At 41.3% G+C, this 19,936-nt stretch overlaps 1 protein-coding gene across 18 annotated transcripts in view; it reads right to left on the bottom strand.

Moving 5' to 3' along the window:
* Window positions 1-19,936, bottom strand: part of SGMS1 (sphingomyelin synthase 1) — a 264,644-nt gene that overhangs the window by 14,967 nt on the left and 229,741 nt on the right. For all 18 annotated transcript variants that reach the window (XM_072971533.1, XM_072971541.1, XM_072971531.1 and 15 more), the window contains one exon: window positions 7,303-7,420. In XM_072971533.1, the coding sequence (XP_072827634.1) occupies window positions 7,303-7,420 (118 nt within the window). The remainder of the gene's footprint in view (window positions 1-7,302; window positions 7,421-19,936) is intronic.

The raw sequence follows: 19,936 nt of genomic DNA on the forward strand, positions 1-19,936 counted from the left end.
AAAAGTATCTGATGTCTTGTTCCTGCCACTGATGTGATCACTTGGCTGCCAGACTGCCAGATTTCTCCACTGAATACACACCTCTGCCCCTTTGTTATTAGTAAGCAGTTTGTGACTTTCTGAAACTATAGAAATATTATGATGCCCAACCTTTCACCCAATGGCTTTAGCATCTATTGATGATTCCCGTTTGAATTATCTGTAGTGGTTGCAAAATGGTGATTTTCTATTTCTAATATTTCTTTTACATCTGTTAGTTAATTTTTCTCCTCCAACACTAATTTTAAATGCTTATTGATATATGATAATTAATTAGTCGTTATTTCATTTTGATGCTCAACGTGCCTCAAATGTGGTCAGTGGGAGCCTCTCAAGTAGGAGAGTAAAGCTGCTGAATGGAATCCAGTGGCCTGGAGCCCCTTCCTCGGGACCAAAGTCCTGTTGTCCATCTGCCTGTACCCTGATGGAGTGGATGATGCTTCGTGGGGAGTCATACGGCATCCTCTCTGAGGCTCTCCGAATTTCCTTGGGGAATGCTTTCTGACCCTGGTGACCTCTTCACACTAGACAGCTGTTGCCATGGAGAAAATCGTCACCTCCCCAATGTCTGCCCTGGTCTGGGCCTTCTTTGCCTCTAAATTAAGACAACCACGCAAAAGCAGCCTCATCTGTCGCCCTGATGTGAAGTGTCAAGGACAGAGACGTGGCTGAACTTCTGGCCTTGGCCACTCAGCACTGTTAGTACCTGTGAGACAACAGGCAAGTCCAGTGTCTCCGAAACAACTGCAACCAGCTCCCACTTATGACTGTGAGAATTACATGAAAACAAAACATTTAGAATCGCACCCAGCACAAAACAGGTACACATAATTTGGCCCCAGTCTAAGTCTACCTCGCGTCCTCCCTCCCTCCCAAACAGCTTACTTTCTAAATCACTGGAGAGATGTCTTTCTAAGAGACAGATATGATCACGTAATACACCCTGCTTCAACCTTCCTGTGGCCAAATGACTTAGACAAAGCCCAAATCCTTAGAAGGCTGACCAGACCCCTTAAAAATCTGCCCACAGCTTGCCTCTATGGCTTTATCTCTGCTGCTCAGCCCATAGGCTCACACGCCCAGGCATGTCCCACTTTACCTGCGCCCTCAGACTCCCTTTCACACCCGTTCTGTTTTCTCCACCTGGCGAATTCTCCCTCTCTTCAACTCGACTTAGCAAACTCCTACTCATCCTTTTCAGATTTGGCTCAGAGGGCACCTCCTCAATGCAGCCAACACTCCCAGCAGAGTTGCCACCTCCTTCTCTGTTTCCATGGCAACTGAGCTCCACACGCCCATTACAGTGAGGGCTGTAGTCAGAAAGTAATCTGCTGGGTTACATGTCAGCACGACTTTTGGATGCCCATTTGTGAGAGAAGGGGGCAGTTGTCTTATGCATTTGCGTACCCTCAAATACCGCCCATGTACCCCATACAGGACAGGTTCTCTAGAAATGTTTGTTCAAAAATAAATAACCTGCCTGTTTATGAAAAGAAGTCACATCTACAACCTCCCTATTTCACAATCCCCGTCTCCCTGGTGACTTCCCGTAAATAAGAAAACCATTTAGAAAGTTTAGGGTGAATAAAATCATGTAAAGAAATGTAAAATCATGTAGAAACAGTTAACGATAAAGACACAGGAATAACTGCACAGAAACCATGATCAGAAGAAAGTAAGAAAAATATGCATAAAGGACTAATAAACGGACTGAGATACTAGCAGCAGGTAGGGCCATGAGTGTAAAAATTTTCCTTTTTGTATTTTTTCAATGTGTCTATAAGGAATGTGGGGTTTCTTTAAAATGGAAAAAAAATTATCCTTTTTTTTAAGAGACAGAAAGACATGATTTAATGTATTCTTTTTTAATTCCTGAAAAAGAAAGAGAACAGCGGAGAGAGAAATGGGACAATGAAGAAAAGCCGTGGGATGGGGAAGGTTACCAGAAATTATAAGCAAGAAATAATACAAATTTAAAAAAAAGGGAATGAACAAAAAGGAAAATTATGCTGACAAGAAACTAGGAGGCAAGATGAAAATCAGGTAAAAATCAAGCACTGACAATTTAAGTGCCACACAATTCAACAGGATGACAGGAGGCTATTTTGGTGACAGAACACATGCCATATTCTGAAATTCTGATAAGGGTAGCAGGAGCTAATCAGAATATCAAAACTCATCAGCCTGGAGGGCAGCTCTGAACAGTCAATCTGCTACCTAAGAAGGTAAGAAAGAACTAAAATAGGTTACAAAATTCTAAGGAGCAATGAGTCTTGTGCCTCATAAGACAGAATGCACACCAGTAAAAAGGCCCTCTAGGCTGATGATTACCACATCACAGCTTTGCAGCAAACGGATGAAGGGGCTTTGATCCTCTGAATTCATGCAATGCAGAAAAACCAACATCGGCATTAGAGGATTCGAAAACCTGCCTGTTATTACATTTGTATTTTATTGTTCTACTGAACAGTTAACCTCAGATGCCACCCGAACATAGTAGCCCTTTCCCAACAGTAGGCTATGCTCAAGTATCTTAGAGGGAAAAATTAAAAACATGTCTTTCAAGTTCAAGAGACTCATTCCACTGGAAACACCATGTCAGATTGATGTATTAGCCAGCTAAGCACCCGTGCTGTAACATAACTCTCTCTTTTTGAAGGTCTTCAAATCTAGGGTCACCATGGAGACCAAAAACCAGAACCAACATGAAACTCACTTTAATGCTTAGCCACTAGATTAACCCATGTGATTATTCAAATGAAAGTTGAAAACAGCATAAGTTATTTCTTCTCTTCCAATAGCATTAGGCTGTCTGTATATCAGGGGCCTCGGGTAGGTTTTTTTCTGCTTTAGAGTTTGTTAAAACAGAAAAAGAAAAAAAAAACTTTCTTCGGGAAAACTTAGAACCCAGAAGAATTCTCAAATGTTTCTGCCCTTTTATTTTAAAAAATCGAATCCTAAAAAGTCAGAACAAGACCACAAGGGGTTGTTTTCTGGTTTGTACACGTGCTCTTTGGAGAAAAGCTGTGTTGAGATTCACACGGGCGAATCAAGGTCTCGGAAACTCGGCAGCCTGGAAAGCCCAGCAGGGGCTCACACCGGGAAACCACGTGGTCCTATAGTTCGTTCTCATCCAGGAGCTGAGTGCCCTTTCCCTTTCCACGTCCCGGTGGCTCAACTCTGTTGCAGCAGAATTTGACAACAGGCCCCCTTTTCCTCACCTCATCATTTCACGTGACGATTACTTCTCCAAGCTATGACATTTTGTGAAGAGTCCACTGCTGTCAAATGAATGAACACTAGGAACAATGCCCATAATTACGACCACACACCTCTTGGAACATTTTTCTTAAAGACATGCGTTTTGAGTACTGGTGTTAAGGGAAGAATTAAGTGTACTAGTGATGGGGTTTTGTCTGATGGCACAATCAACTCTAAGTTCACGTGACTCTGTTAAACAAAGTTGTATTCTAAAGCTCAGCTCCCTTCCTTTGTACTTAAATGATGATTGATCGCTGAAAGAGTATCCACTGACTCTCAGGCCTTAAATGGTGTCTCAAGTCGGGAAACAGTGAATTCTGGAAGCCCTGCACTTTAACGTCCTGCCTCTGGCCTTTTCATCCATACCCACAGCTTTGATGAGATGATGAATCAACAATATTTAATTTCTAGCTCGGATTTCTCCCTCAACTTCAAACCTGGATTGCTAATTGGCCTGGACACCACCACTTAGCTATCTCACAAGTACCTCAAACTCTATTTAATCTGTAGTCATTAACTCCCTTTCCTCCTTACTTTATAATTACCCCAGTGGTAAAGCCCAGTCTCCTTTGAAATCCCTCCTTCCGCTCCTCATTTCCTGCATCAAATGTATTACTAAGCTGTACTGATTCAGACACTTAATTATTGCTCAAATCCGTCTCCTCCTTTCCATCCCCAGGGCCAGCGGCTTAGCTTGAGGCCTCTGTATTAGAGCATTTTCTACATTGCATAAGATGCATGTTTGGATGTAGTGATCTTAAGGTGACTTCCACAAAGGCAGGGACTTCCATCTCCTGTGCTCACTAACCAACCCTCCCACCCCCGCCATGCTCCAGCACCTAAGAAACAGCAGGTGCTTAATGTATGTTATTAAGTAAATTTTCTTATATTAAATAAAATTTCTGGATGAACAAGAGTCGAGGGGTTAAAGGATGATGACGACACCAAGCTTCCTTACTTCCGTACAGCATTCTACATCGACAGAGCGCCTCTGTATTCACTGCTTTCTTTCACTCTCACAACTCCTTAAGACATAAAAGCATCATAAGCCCTGTCTTGACAACAAAGGGATTGAGGCTCTGAGAAGTTAAAGTAACTGCCACCCAGAAAGAAAGTGGCTGTGTGAGGTCACCCTCACTCTGACCTCAGTGTTCTTTCTACTGCTCAATAGGTCTGTATTTTTACAGGGTAATATGTTCCCTCACTGTGCAATGGTTCAGAGGGAGCTTGATCAAGAATTGGTGGCAAGGAGATCATGACATCAAGTAGAACACTGGACTGGATGACTTTCAGGAAGGTTCCTTTCCATTTTGACTAACCGAGCCCCAGGTATGGCTCTAAGGCAGGAAAGCTGGTCTCCGGGGTCTCTCTCTAGAGCCACCCATCTCTCCCTTCTGACGCTCTTCCCCAGTGCAGCGTCCTAGCCCTTGCCTGACCCCTCAATTTCTTAAGCTTGATTTGCCTCCAAGAGGTATCCCCCAGCCTTCACGGCCTTTTCTGACTCTTCCGCCTAGCTTCAGAAATCATTGCTTTACTGTGAAATGTTCTTGCCAAAAAAAAAAAAAAAAAAAAAAAAAAATTAAAACAATCTAATCAAGTCTCCAGAGCCAACTTTCTATTTAGAGGAAATACGGAGGAGAGAGGAAGACATGAGCTGACACTACAAAGAAACAAGCAGATAAATCCAGAATGTGGGATATTCCACAGGACAACTACTCTGATCTCTAGAAAGGTTTAAAAAAGAGGGGAGAAGAAAGAACTGCTTTAGCATGTAGAGACTTGACTTTGGATCCTAATTTATGCAAACCAACTGTTAGAAAGAGAGGCATTTTTAAGAGTCAAGATACTCTGTGAACTGGGAATTGCCAACACCAAAGAATTACTGTTAATTGTGCTGAATGTACCAACAGCATTAAAGTTATGCAATAAAATGTCCAAAAATTTTAGACACATACTAAAGTATGTAGCAATGAAGTGACATTGTCTGGGGTTTGTTTTAAAATCCTTCAAAAGCGGAAAAAAAAAAGACAGATGAAGCAACTGCAGTACATCTCGATTATTACTGAATCTGGGTGTTGGTATATGGAGGTTCCTTATTCTGGTTTCTCTTCTTTGGGATACAGGGGGAAATTTTCTGAATAAAAATTTGTTTTCTGAACCCATTCTTCTAAGAGCCCTGTTCTACAAAAGTAGTTGGACTTCATGAGTTTTCACTACTAATTTTTGCTAACATCTCACCTCCTCCGCTATACTTTATTTTAAAGATTCCAATTTCCAGATCATCACAGAATGACGGCCCTAGTTGGGTTCCTGGCAGCATGATAAATGAGAGGCATGTCTGGGTTTGGTTTTGTGCACAGTTCCTGCCATTACCTCTGCCTTTACCAAGAAAACCAACAAGCTATTTTTAGCTACGGGATCTTGGTTAGATACTCCGTTGACTCAAGCTGACTCTCTAAGAGCCAGTGCTAACCAGGCGTGGGGTTGCTGGCAACTGGGTGGAGCTGCGGACATCCTAAGAAGAAACAGGCTGGAACCAGAGCAGGGAGAAAGGCTGCACAACTCGACCCCCTGATGCTGGATCCCTCTTCGACATGGGCTTGGCCAGCTCGTACATCAACCTAAATGGGTATGACATGTTTCTTGGTGGAGAAACTTTCCATGTACAGACTCTTTTTAAGGATTGGAACTAAACCGTCAGCCCACCACTGAGAACACACTGCTTAGCAAGCTAGTCTCCCAGCCAGAGTCTATACCATTGGATCCTCAATGACAACAAGATATTTCCTATAACTCAAGAGCTGCCAGCCAGTGCCTGAGAGCTTTCATAGAGGATGAAGAAGAGGTGAGGCTAGCTTCTTTGGAAGAGCTGAAGAAAGACCAAGAAGGCAGTGCAAGGAGGTAGGACAGCTGATAGCGTCGTGTGGAACCTTGGGATCATTCCCTCATTAGGACAGCTTCTCCAAAAATGAAAAGAGGGAAGTAAGAACCTAGCTACCTCCCTGAGCACAGCCATAAGTCAAGTCTAGGAAGGAAGGGGACCAGAATAAGCAAGCAATCTAAAGAGATCCAAAATTTCAAACGATAAAGACATCGCTTTGAAAATCCAAAGCCCATTTTTCAGCCCTCTTAAGGTTCTATCAGAGAGACTGTCTCTTCTGGAAGGAACAAAAGTACATGGGTTGAAACTAAAGCGTGTTTCACTAGCACAAGTGCAATGCAAAGAAATGATTCCAGACACATCATGGCATTCCATATTTTCTCCCACTCAAACCAAGGAAATGAGCCTCTTCTACTTCTAATTGTATTATGGAGCTTTAATGTAGTTAAACATTTTTACAACAACATCTTCTGCGAATTATTTCATAAAGTTCCAATGATCTCCCTAGTTGAAATTATCCCAAGGCAAAGGTTGGAGTAAGGAGTGTTATGTGAACCAGATGGAAAGGCAGAGACAATAAGAGAGGAATAAAATTTATTTTCAAGAAAAGCTTCTATGCTACTTAGAGAAGATCCAGTGAGGAGTGATCTTATTTGGGTGGGTGGAGGGTCCAAGGAGACAGGAAGAGTGTCTCTTGCTCTGCTATTACAGATTCCCACTGTCAGGATTAATAGAAAGATGGGGGAAAAAATCATTTGAAGCTGAACTTTCCATCTGAGAGAGGGAAAAAGCATATAAAAGCTTCTGGATCTGTATCAAGGGAGTGAATGATATTTTAAAAGTTTGGCAGGAAACCAAAGAGCTACACCCACACACAAAGCTTAAATGCTTGCAGCGCACTAACTAGACCACATATTTCCCCAGCGGGGAAGTACTGGCAGGGTTTGGACATTTTGAGAAGGGTGTGGCCATTGGACCATATTGCTCAGGAACATTCCCAGATGAAGGCAAAGGGACTTGACTATATTCTAAGGAAATGTTCCCCATCGGCCTTAGTCAGAGGACCCCAGGGCAAGAGGAGAAACAACCAAAAAGGGAAATGACAGTGAGGAATGGTTTACCTTCGGAGAGCAGTTGAAATGCATACCGGGTACTGGGAGTGTAGTTACATACATTGTAATACACCGATACAGGTACAGCGTGCCAACTATGCAGAAAAATCTTCTGCTAATAATAGACCTAGAAAAAGGGAAAAACAGGGCAGACACTCAGTCATGAAATTCTGCAGGTTTATTTACGTTAAGTTTGCAATGACCCAACCAAACAAACCAACCCCAAAACTACTTGAGAGCTTGAAATCAGAACGTGGAAACTATAGCTAATAAATTAAGGTGAGGATTTTGAGAATGATGTTGTAATCTTTATAAAAAATATTCACTTTAAGGCCAAAGGAGTTTAAAGCACTCTATATTGCTATTAATTAGGCTTTCTGAGGCCTTAAACATGAGTTGACATTCAACCGATGTACAAGTGGGGCTATTCGGATGGGTTAGAGCTGACACGGTACCTGCGGTTAAACATTTTTAGAGAGTGTCTTTTCTGTTATAAAAGAGATGTTCAGAAAATTACAATGATATTAAAATGAGAATTCAAAACCTTCCGGACATTTAAGGAGTCAAAGACAATGTCATCGTCCATCCCAGAAACTGATTCTCTTGGCTGATGCCAAGGAAAGAGCCTGTCTGAATGACAGCATCCAATCCCCACCCGCCTGGCTCTGCTTACTAACTGTGTGGCCTTGGGATAGGCTATCGACATCTCTGTGTCTCAGTTTCCTAATCTATAAATCAGAGGTAATAACATTAGAAATAATGTACGGAAAATCCCTACCATACATGCACAATGGTGGTCAACAAACACATGGTTCATGTGGATGAATAACAAAATTAGCACGAATCAGAAATAGAAATCTCTTCTATTTCAAGTTGATTAGTGGTTCTAATGAAATTAATTGATACATACATGTGAACATGTGTATATTGAGTTTGATAATGTCTAATATCAAGTTCCCTAGATTTGGCTTTAATTAGATGTTTTGGGGGTAGGGAAAGTAATTAGGTTTATTTACTTAAAAGAAATTTTTTTAATGGAGGTACTAGGGATTGAACCCAAGACCTTGTACATGCTAAGCATGTGCTCTACCAATAAGCTAAACCCTCTACCTACCCCCACCCCCGGCTTTCATTAGATTAAGTTGTATAAACTTAAGTGTATTGTTGGACAAGAATGTTCTTTCCCTCTCTACCTGTACCTACTCTATCTTGTTCTACCACAAGCTACAATTACAGTCCTGTGGGTCTCCTCTTTCTCAACTGTGAGGAGTTCAAGTTTTTCCTAGGCCCAGGCAAACCTGATTTAAACAAATAAAAATTTTTTAGAAACAATAAACGTGCTCTCCTCTGAGGATAGTGAACATTCAGTCACTGTATACTGTATAGTGAAGCTCTATTTTTGTGCAGGATCGACATTCCTACTGAAGTGTGGCAGTTGGAGGAGAATTTGTATCATTTGTATTTTTTAACAAGAGGAATGAAGTGATAAGTCACTTGTGTGATTAAAAATTAATTTAAAAAATAACTCATGTAACTGTATTAGCATTTCATTCGTAACTACACAGTTCAGTAACAGGTTGTATGGGTAGAGTTTGGGTATTTTGCCTCTAACCTGATTTTATAAGCTGAGTCAGAATTGCTTACCAGAGAGAATGGCTTATTTTCTCTTATTAAAGCTGTGCTTACCACCTCTAAGGACAAGGATTTATTTAGCATAAAGCTGTCTTTTATAGAAGTATGTGCCTCTAATTTCAAGTATGACAGAGAGCACAGTATAATTAAACAGTACAAAGAGGGACAATATGAAAAGATATTACTAGACTATAAATGTCTTACCAAAAGTAACTTAAAATGCCAAAGGGAAATGAAATTTACATTGTACAATACACTGATCATTTTTTTTAAAAAGAAAATGCCCTCTCTAGACATCCTGTTCAAACAAACAGAAATTACTGGCAATTTTACTTGAACTATACAAGAAACGTCTAAGACAGAACTGTTAAGTCTCTCTAGATCTGTTAATCTCTTTAGAGGAAGAGAAAACAAAAGGACCGCTATCATTCAACTTTGGTAAAGATTACTATCTTAAAATCCCTTTGCCTGATTGCTTCATGGTGCACAAAAGATACACAGATGCACACACAAACACCAACAACTACTTCCATATCTCAAACTTGAGTTATAGCTGAGTAGCACTGAAAGGATTCAGGATTTACCTGAGAATGAGGAATACGAAAAAATGAGAAAGGATGAGAAAAAACAAATTCTTTTACAAAAATACTTTAAACGTAACAAACATTAAAGATTCAATCACATCCTCTGACTTGAAGTGAAAAAGTCAAATGACTTTATCCATGTGACTTCATCAATATTAACACAGTGACAAGTTGGAAGCAGCTGTTAATAAGAATCTTCTGATCTTTGGCATTTGCTTAATCTTTCTGAAATTAAGCTTAGAACATCTTCAATGAATAACATTAAACAAGAATCTCTTACCATAAACTTTAAAAAGCAGGATATTAAAATGTTTCAAAAACCTGTATGCTGTTAAGGCATTTATTTCCTTAATCGAAGAATTTCATACATCAGAATTCTTTCTCAAGTTAAAAAGTTCAAGATGTGCTTTAAAAAAAAAAAGGTTTCAAGTAGTTAAAAATGTAACAAAGCAACAAAAAAGCCACAGAAGAAATGTTAATGAGATATTTCTAGAGATTAAGCAAATGCCAAGAACAAGATGTGTATTATAACTCTCAAAACCACAATGGTGTTCTTCTCACACGGGACACATCTTCCCTTTCATGCTGGGAAGAAGCCTGTTTCCCATCTGCTCACCCTTTGCAATGGCCATCACCTCACAGACACTTGCACTTGGTTATGGTTATCTATTCCTCTCCTAAGGGCTGAGTAATGGGCTTATTACTACTTTCTCTGACCGAAGGAAAAAAAGAAAAACATATTTGTCAAATTTGATTATAAGGAAATATGAATAAAAGTGTTAATATTTTAGAATTAATAAGACTTGCTAGACTACTCTGTTATGTTCAGAATGGGTAACTATTAAGCTTTTTAAATATCCCTATTTAAAGAGGCAAAAGTATTCAAAACCTGACTAATTACTACCAAATATATGCTTAAAATAGCAGTACTACATTGTTTTTGGCATTTGATACAACGGTCTAAAATTCGAAAGGAAAAACGACAAAAGAAATGAATATACTGGAAAATAAAATAAAAGAAATGGAAAGTTCTTTTGTTTCCCACCAGTTGTCTCTTTCAACTGAGCCACAGCCAGACGGCACACAGTCCTCTCGGTGCACATATATGGACCAGAATCAGGGAGGCCCACATCTCCAGAGCAACCATGGGGGCCAGTGCATGGTTCAGGTCCCTGATGGACACTCCAGTAGATGCCACAGAGACAAGGCGTCATCAGCTTGTCTCCACACAGGTGCTGGCTCCACCTTTAACAAGGGCTCTGCTGATGATCTGGAACATCTCAATCAACTTCCTTGGAAACTGGCTTCCTCACCAGAAAAATGGTATCATTCTTATGAATCCGAGAAATGCTACTGAGGTATTTCCCCAGGCTGTTATTAACAGTAGCTAGGGTTTTGCCAAATTTCCCCTCAGTGCCAATCTCTATGCCATTGAGTTCTTAAAATAACCTGCAATGCAAGGCTAGGATCCTCATTTTACAGATGGAGAAACTGCAGTTCAGAAAGTTTAAGATGAAATATAAAACATTACATAAACCCCAAAGATTCAGGAAATGGCTTCAAATTGTGTAAGACATTCTAATTTTATTTTGAGACTACACTGCTGTGTACCAATAGGTGAGCCAACATCTGATTACATTTAAGTTGCATTTCAAAATCTACTTAATGCAGATTTTTCACTTAGTGTCTTATGTCATATTTCCTGTTAACCCAGAACTCTACAAAATAAGCATTTTTGGTAATAATTTAATAACTATGTGAGTTATTAAAATATTGCAAAAAAGCCTTCCAGATATTCAATAGTAAGTTGTCCATTTTTCATTGTTTGCATAGCCTGCGCCCAGGTAGATTTGCTTATGACCACTGCCCCTCATGGCTAGTCACTCTAAAATGCCATCCCCGTCTCAACATTCTATCTCACCTGAACTTCCACAGTGACCTTCTACCTACTCTCTCGAATTCCACTTGTGCCCCCCCAAAATCCACTCTACACAGAGCAGCCTGAATCATCTTTTTTGAAACAGCTAAACGGAGTGTGTCCTTCAAAACCGTCCAACAGTTGCCAAACATATTTTGAGTAAAATCCAAACCCTTTACCCAGCCCATGAGGCCCTAAATGACCTGGCCTGCCTCTCTCCAACCTCCCCTCCCACCACTCTCCATGGTTCCTAAACTGCAGCTTTGGTCTGATGCCCTTGGTGCTCTTGAGTGCATCACACTGCGGCCCTCCCGCCGGAGGCAGGATGCCTGTCCCAGCCATCCTGCCTGCCTGGACTCCTGGTACGCTGCCCAGCACTCAGGCCTCTGACAGACCACCTACTCTAAAGAAGGTTCGTGGTGCTGTCTTCTGTTTTTACTTTCTTCATAGCCTCCCCCTCCATTCCCACATTCTGTTGAAGCTAACTCCAAAGAGTTTCTTCTATCTATTTTCCTCTTTAATTCCTTGCTTCAACCCCTTGGATTCTCTGGGTTATGATACCTGCTCATCACCACCTACTGAAGTCCAAACTCCCCTCAGGAGCTCCTCTCAAGGTGACCTCAAGCTATCTTATCTGTTTTATCTCACAGACAGGTACTCCAAAGCTCTGAGCAAAAGGAGCCACTCACTGTTCCCTAAAACCCCAGTTTCTTGCTTTTGCCAGTAAATCTCTTTCCCTGGCCTCTCCCATTATCCTGTCCGCTATAATCCCCTCCATCCACCTCAAATACCACCTCTGTAGGAAGCCTTCCAGATGTTCCCAACTGGACAGAGCCCCTCATCCTCCAAACACTTCAGAACTTTGTTTCTATCTTACAGTATTTTTAATAGTGAGATTGGCATCACCACTCCCCACAGAGGCTCCCATTCCTTCTGTTAGAGGAAGCTCTTAAACAAAGCTGTGCCAGGTGAGGTTACAGATCAGTGGTAGAGCACTGCTTAGCATGCACGAGGTCCTGGGTTCAATCCCCAGTACCTCCATTAAAGTAAATAAATAAATAAGTAAAACAAAACAAAACTCAGAAACCATTAAACAAAGCTGTGCCTTCTTACCATTTAGTCCCAGTGAGACTGATGATGGCACCTGTAATATGGGCAACACCACACGCTTCCCTGCTTTAGAGCATCACTACTTACTCCCTCCAACAGTCCTTTCCTGCTTCTCTCCATGAACGTTTGTCCATTATACTCTTTCATACGTCTGCCAGAATTAACCTCCCCTGATGCTCACCAGTCCTTCATTCTGCATCCTTTTTACACTTAGATTTTAGTTGACAACACTTGCTTAGATGGTTGCATTCATCCAACGAGGACTAGGAGTTCTGCCGTCTTCCTCCCCGGCCTCCCCTGTCTCCTCGTAGCCAGCCCTGTATGGGCTTTCCACCCATCACACAAGTCTCAATGGCTCCAGAGGGTGGATCATGAAAACCCAGGTCTTAATTTGGTAATTTAAGAAGGAAAATCCCAAGGAAAGATTTGTAAAATGAGAAAAAAGGAAAGAATAAATGCTGTAGAATAAGCAGGAAAGTAAAGACACATGCCTCCTGGAAGATCCCTAACTCATTTACTATTTCCTGGGTGTCCATATGGGTGGATGGCACAGTGTGTGAATCAGGAGAATGAGGTCTATCCATGTACCCAGCCCAGAAGTGTGCCCGTACGTGCACAGGGCCTTTTAAAAAGTCCAACTCAAAGAGATTTTGCACCTTTCGTATTAATCATTTTAACCACATTCCTGTTTAGCATATATTATCATCCCATTTTACAGAAAGAAGAATTAAGATGTAGAGTTTAAGTACCAGCCGGGGGTCAAAGAGTCAGTCAATGAGAAAGCCACAACAAAACCCAGGTCTCTAGACTTGCAATTAGCTGCCCTTTTCACTAATGACAATGTCACATTACAAGAAAAAAAAAGGTAGTGGCTGATATTTTTTTCTAAGCCCCATGTGAAAGGTCTGTAATATAATACAATTACCTAACATCAGGAAATGATCCATACTGGTTTAGGGAATTTGCAAAGAACAGATCATATTATAAAATTGTCTCCACTCTAGCCACCTTAAAAAAAAATTCCTGAGTTAAATATAGACTATAACATAAGGTAAAGAAAAAATGTTACCCTATTGGATAAGAAAGACAGTATCAGTATGATCTACTTCCAGAGTTATGAAGAATTAAAATCAAGTATCCTACAGAGACTGCTGCATACATATGTACCAAACAAAAATTACATTTCTTGTTAATATTTTAGGCTATTAACAAAAATTGTATGTGCGCATATGTACATGTATGTGTATGTAATACACATACATATACGTATGTGTATACATAATGCAAATACCCATAAGTATACCCCGATCTTCCGTCATTCCTTCCCTTCAACAAAACCTACCCATGGTGAATCACATTCTTCAGGGATTTTCAGTCACAGCTGGTGGAACTCAACAATCAGTGTTTGCTCTTGAGCTAACACATTACTCTTAAAGGTAACACATTCATTTTAACCGGGGGCTGCTTTCTAAAATCATAGTAAGCACATACAACACCAGCAGTGGCTCAGATTTACTGAATTCTAGGCACAGGAATCCACACAATACGATACTCGGTAAACGGCAGCTGCTGTTATTATCATTTACTTATTCTCATAACAAATATATATGTGCGAGGAGTTATTCCGGGAACTGGGAACATACTGGTGAACAGAACAGACCAAAAGCCTGCCTTGTGGTACTTTATAATCTAGTGCCGGAGGCAGACCATAAACCAGATAAATGAGTAAAATGTAGAGCAGGTTAGGTAAGTGCTAACGCATAAAATTAAGTGAGCGTGTCGCTGGGGAATGGGAGGTGACAGTTTGGGGCTAAGGTGATCGGGGAAAGTGCTCCTGGGTATTGGGGGTTAAATGAGGGAATCTGGGGGAGAAGATTCCAAACAGAGGCTAGCATGTGTGGGGGTCTGCTGACTAGCAGGGCCGTCAGGGAGGAGAGGGCATGAGAGCTTGAGGTCCAGGGGACATCCTCGGTCACCATAAGGACCTCTGACCCAACAGCTGCACGAGGTAGAAGAAGAGTGACATCCACCCACGCACATTCTGTCTGCGGAGTTGACAAGTCACCTAAGGGAAGGAAGCATGGAAACAGACTGGCGGCAACAGACTGGGTTACCTGCAACAACCCAGGTAAGAGATGATGGTGGTTAGACCCAGGGTAGCAACAGAGGCGGCAAGAAGTGGTGGGGTTATCAGACCAGACGTGAGGTGGACGCAAATATCAAAAACAAAACCAAGACCTTCGGCCTGAGAATGGGGATGGAAGTAGGACAGGCTTGGGAACCCGGAGGACACCAAGGACTCAGTTAAGTGCTTTATACACAGTATCTCACTCCATCCAACAATGACGTTGAGACAGACACTGTTTTATCATCCCCATTTTGTAGGTGAGGAAACAATGCTACTACAAGTAGTTAAGCAATCTGACCAAATTCGCCTCAGTTAGTAGGTGGCTGTAGGGATAAGATGATCTTAAACTAGTTAAATTTACAGTGTAACTCAATGTTTTTCTGCATAGACATGACACTAACAGGCTGGGGGGACAGATGCGGTGACCTCCGAATCAGTTCATAGATAGACATACTTGATGGTTTTTTAAGAGGGAAAGAGACGATCCCAGGACACACTGAAGTACAAGGCAAATATGATACTACTTAAAAATACACGTGCATGTAGATTCCACATACATGAGCATGCAGAAAAGTATTAAAAGGAACATGAAACCCGATGTTTGTATTATCATCTCAGGCAACGTAAGTAACTTTTTGTTTGTTTATCTTCTAATCTGCCTACAAGCAAGATACACTACTTAGTTTTCTTTGGTGTCATAAATAAAAATTAACCCACGAAAACTGTAATTTATTGCACCTATGTTTTTTGTTTGCTTTAGTGGAGGTACTAGGGATTGAACCCAGGACCTCATGCATGCTAGGCATGGGCTCTACCACTGAGCTATCCCCATCCCCAACACCTTTGTTTTGTCTGTTTTGTTCTCTTTCCCTTTTATCCTCTCAGTTAAAAAGCCTCTTATATGTATGTTAACTTAAAACCTAAATTACTGGAATGACTGAACTTAGAGAGCAACACAGGGTCCATCTAGCTTCCTTACAATTCCGAAGGCTTAGGGTAGTATTTAGGACAGAGCTCAGTACGTTTTCTACAAACTCTGGGGAGCAGCAAGGTGTGACAGCTCTTAGGTTTGGCAGGTCCTTCTGGGGCAAGTATGCACGTCTCCCGGATGGTACCCAACACACGAACCTTATTACCCAACCCAGAACTGATTTGCTTTCATTCGATGTGTCCTCTGCACATAGAATCTATGCCACTGTATCTGCTAAGAAAACACACTTCCAGAGGACAGTTGCCTATCATACCAGGACACTTCTAGGCTGTATTTACACCAAAAAGCCTCCAATCCCCAGAATATTCTGTGTGAGACCCTGGGCAAGTCAATAGCTTCTCTGAGTCTCAGTTATTATCACTGCTTAAGAGTTGGTGGGATCAAATGACAATGCACGTTAAAAAAAATTCTTGTTACTCAGACAGCTGTCGTGGAATCTGCCATTAGAACAGGGTGATAATGATTTCTGACAACATGGATGAAAAGGAACAGAAGAAAACAGACTCTGGGTAAGCATGTAACAGATGCAGCTACCTGTGCGGAGGGAGAAGAAAGGAGGGGAAGCGACGATCCCTGAGCTCACATCTTGCTTTATGGCTGGAGAGGAATACGACAGCTTACCAGCCAATTAAATAAAGGCTGCAGTGACATGAGGGGATTGTTGTCCTCATGCGGTTTACACTAGGATAGGGTTTAGACAGCCAACACACATTTTAAAAACCTGAGATGTTACTGTGAGAACAAAGAAAAATTCCCCAGGAGATAACCTCTATGTAGCTTTGTTGTGCTCACTGCTACATGCTTAGCATCCAACTTCAATAATCCTTGATAAATTACTACATGTAAATATGCCCTGAGGTTCCATGAGACTAGCCCTGTGGACCACAGTGTACAGTTAATATCAAATGAAGCAAAACTTGAGAAAAGTTAAAGCCTTAAGAAAACGCTCTTCTCGAAGGAACTTGGAAAGTAAACTCTGTAAACTAGGAGCGTGGAGAGATCTACTTCATATCAAGTGCTCTCCATCAACAGCTTTTAAGAACTTTACTTAATCGTAACCATCAAAGACTTAAAAACAATTGAAAAAAATGTTGACAGTAACTGTGGCTTTCATAAACTACCTTGGGAATTGGAAAAGGAAAGAGCTAAGTACTTTGATTCAATCAACTTGTTGTGAAAAGAAACACTGATGGAATTAAACTAGGGTAAAATGAAAGATAAGTGTTGGTGGAGAGTCTAGTCTGTTGAGTAAGACAAAAAGAAAACAAAACAAAAATCAAATTAGCGTTTAACAGCAGCAGTTGCCAATCAGCACAGGGTTTATGTCCTTGGAAATTAGATTCCATTCACAGGAGAGAGGTAAGTGCTGTGGATAAACTTATGCTGGCAGACACCCTCCTAACAAGTAAGGCCTCCAAATCCAGGGCATTTATCAAAGGATAAAATACAAAGTAAGTCTTTTCCAAAGCGGTCTTTGAACATAAAAAACACACTGTGGCCAAACATCTGAAAATCACTGCAGTAAATACTCTCAGAGTATAATCCCAACAGAGCCACCCTGGAAAACTGTATCTGATCCTTCCCCCAGGATCAACGAAGCCCTTTGAAATAGTTCTGAATAGAGACGTCAAGTCTCAAGCAGGATCTGCCATCACCATTTCCTCCCCTAGTTCCTCCCCTTCTGTCATGAGATAAGTTTTCAAAGAGTCTACTTGGTGACCCATTCTACCACTCTCTCCATAGCTCTATACAACTGTTTATGACAGAACATTCGACCCATGGCCCAAGTGCCTAAACCACTAGGCTCTTTCAACTCCACCCCACAGCCCAACTATCCAATGGCTCCTTTTCTTCTTTCTTCAAATCTTTTCACCACCAATGGACCAATGTATCCCGCAATATTTAATTCATCCTTATCCCACCCACTCCCACCCCTCAACTGACTTGTGCGACTCCTTTTAGGCAAATATCTGATCCAAGAGCAGTCATGATAGAAAACAAATACCAGGATATATGCGTCACCTGACTTAGCTCTGAAATGAAACACATTCAAGCAAAGCTGTGAAAGCTCCCAAATTAGTGAATTCTGTCTCATTCTATCTCATAATTCATTCTTCATTAAGCCCCATATAAAATTCAGAGATTCACAGAGAGAACCCAAACCTGAGATAATGCAATAGAAGCCCGCCCTGTGGCTGTAAAACATAAGGAGCTCTAAATGTAATTGAAGCCACGGCTTCTAGAAAGGGTTCATCCCTTCCCACCAGCCCAGCACAAAATGCATTCATTGGCCAAACGTAAGAGAGACATCATCTCCTACCTGGACCACTTGTAATGGCGTCCTAACCCATGCCATTTCCATTCTTGCTTCCCTCTTCTCTATACTGCAGCCAGAGTGCTTCTTTTAAAATACACATCTGTTCACATCATTCTCCTCTAATGACTTATCAACACATTTGGAACCACAAAGTCCTGACTCTTTTCCATGGTCCACAATGCAGTTCACACTTCCCTGACCCCGTGTCACCAGTTTCTCCCAGCTCACTTGGCCTCACGGGTCTGTGGCTGTTCTCAGGTAAACGTCAGAGACTCAGCACTTGCTATGTCTCCTGCCTGGGCTGCTCTTGCACCAAACACCTATATGGCATCCCCCTCATTTGATTCAGGATCCGCTCAACTTTCACCTCCTTAGACGCCTTTTCTAATCACTTGATCTAAAATACCATCCCCTCCCCACTCTCCCCAACACTTCCTAACCCTTTATACTGCTCTATTTTTCTCCATTTTCCTTTTCATTACCTGATATCATATACTCATTTGTTTACAGCCTGTTTCACCCTGAGTGGAATTTAAGGTCCGTGAGACCATCAGGGGCCTGGGCTCTGTGCAGCATTCCCAAGGCCTACCACGGGGCCTGGCGCATAGACAGTTCTCAGAAAATTAAAGCTGAACCAATGAATGAATTTTAAGTGAGCCCTTTCTATGTTCCAGACTCTGTATCAGGCAGCGGGATGTAAAGATGAATAACAAATAGGATCTAGCATTTTCTCTTGGGGAACTTAAGAGTCTAGCAGTGAAAGATACACACACAATGAATAGAATGGAATGTGATATGGCCTTGAAGTGTTCGGGGGACACTGTGGGGTGGAGTAGCTAGAGATGAGGTAGGACAAACTGGGGCCTGATTGTGAAGGACCTTGGGCTTCATGCTAAGGAACCAAGACTCCACCTGAGCACCCGCTAGACATCACTAAGTAGGAATGGGAAGTGGTAATGGGTCTGAAATTAGAACTGACAGAACTTAGTGACTATTTGTATAAAAGGAACTCAGAAGTTCTAGGTTTCTAGGAAATGCCACTACCCACATAGGAGGAAGAAGAAGTTGAAAGAAAAAGATGGTAAATCTGGTTTTAGAAGAGCTGAGTTTGAGGTACCTATGATCACCATACTAAGTCCTAATGACTTCTCTGGTGGCTAGAAAATCCTTGGCTTGGAAATTCTGCAACCTTGCTCCTTGGCCTTCTTTTTGGCAGATGTTTGCGGAGTCCTAACAGCACTGAGCCACACGTGTCACATACAGGTGCCACCGTGTGAGCCACAAGTCAGCCGTGCATGAAAATCTGTTAAGTTTAACATGTTCTTTATCATGCTTTCTTAAAATGAGGGATACCTGTTTGTAGTGAAGTCTGACACAAATGCAGAGATTTCCCAGGAATTTTTCCTAGTCAGTGGCTTGAAAGTCCAATTCTAAATGGGGAGACAACATTATTTACAATTTAAAAAATCAAAACGTTCTCAAGGACACGCATTATTGTTGCTTACCACCTCACAATGTCATGGAAAGCCCATGTGGACGTGTATCTATATAAGCATATATACCCAGAGACAGGAGGGGGGAGATGTCAAGAATGAAAAGAGGCAAAAAAATTTTAAGTACAAAAAAACCCTCCAAACTTATGTTTAACAGTAAAAGGAAAATTGTATACAATGTAAGGATAAGACCAAATGTCACAAAGTCACAAATTCAGCATCAAGGTTTTCTAGCTGACAGGTCTGTTGTTGGGAGATGCTGCTCAAATTCCAGGGATCTCATTTCTCAGTAAGTCATCCTCTACAGTTTCAGCCTCTGATTCTTCTCTAAAAAGTAGAAGATAAAGAAGCAAGAAGGAATAGGCTGATCTTTTTAAAGGCTCCAAGACTCTTAAAATCAAAGTAAAATTAAAGATGCCCTTTTGGAAATTATTGGTCAAACCAGTTAGGAGTTGTGGACATACTCCTAA

The sequence above is a fragment of the Vicugna pacos genome, chromosome 11 (genome assembly GCF_048564905.1).
Source record: "Vicugna pacos chromosome 11, VicPac4, whole genome shotgun sequence".
Taxonomy (NCBI): Eukaryota; Metazoa; Chordata; class Mammalia; order Artiodactyla; family Camelidae; genus Vicugna; species Vicugna pacos.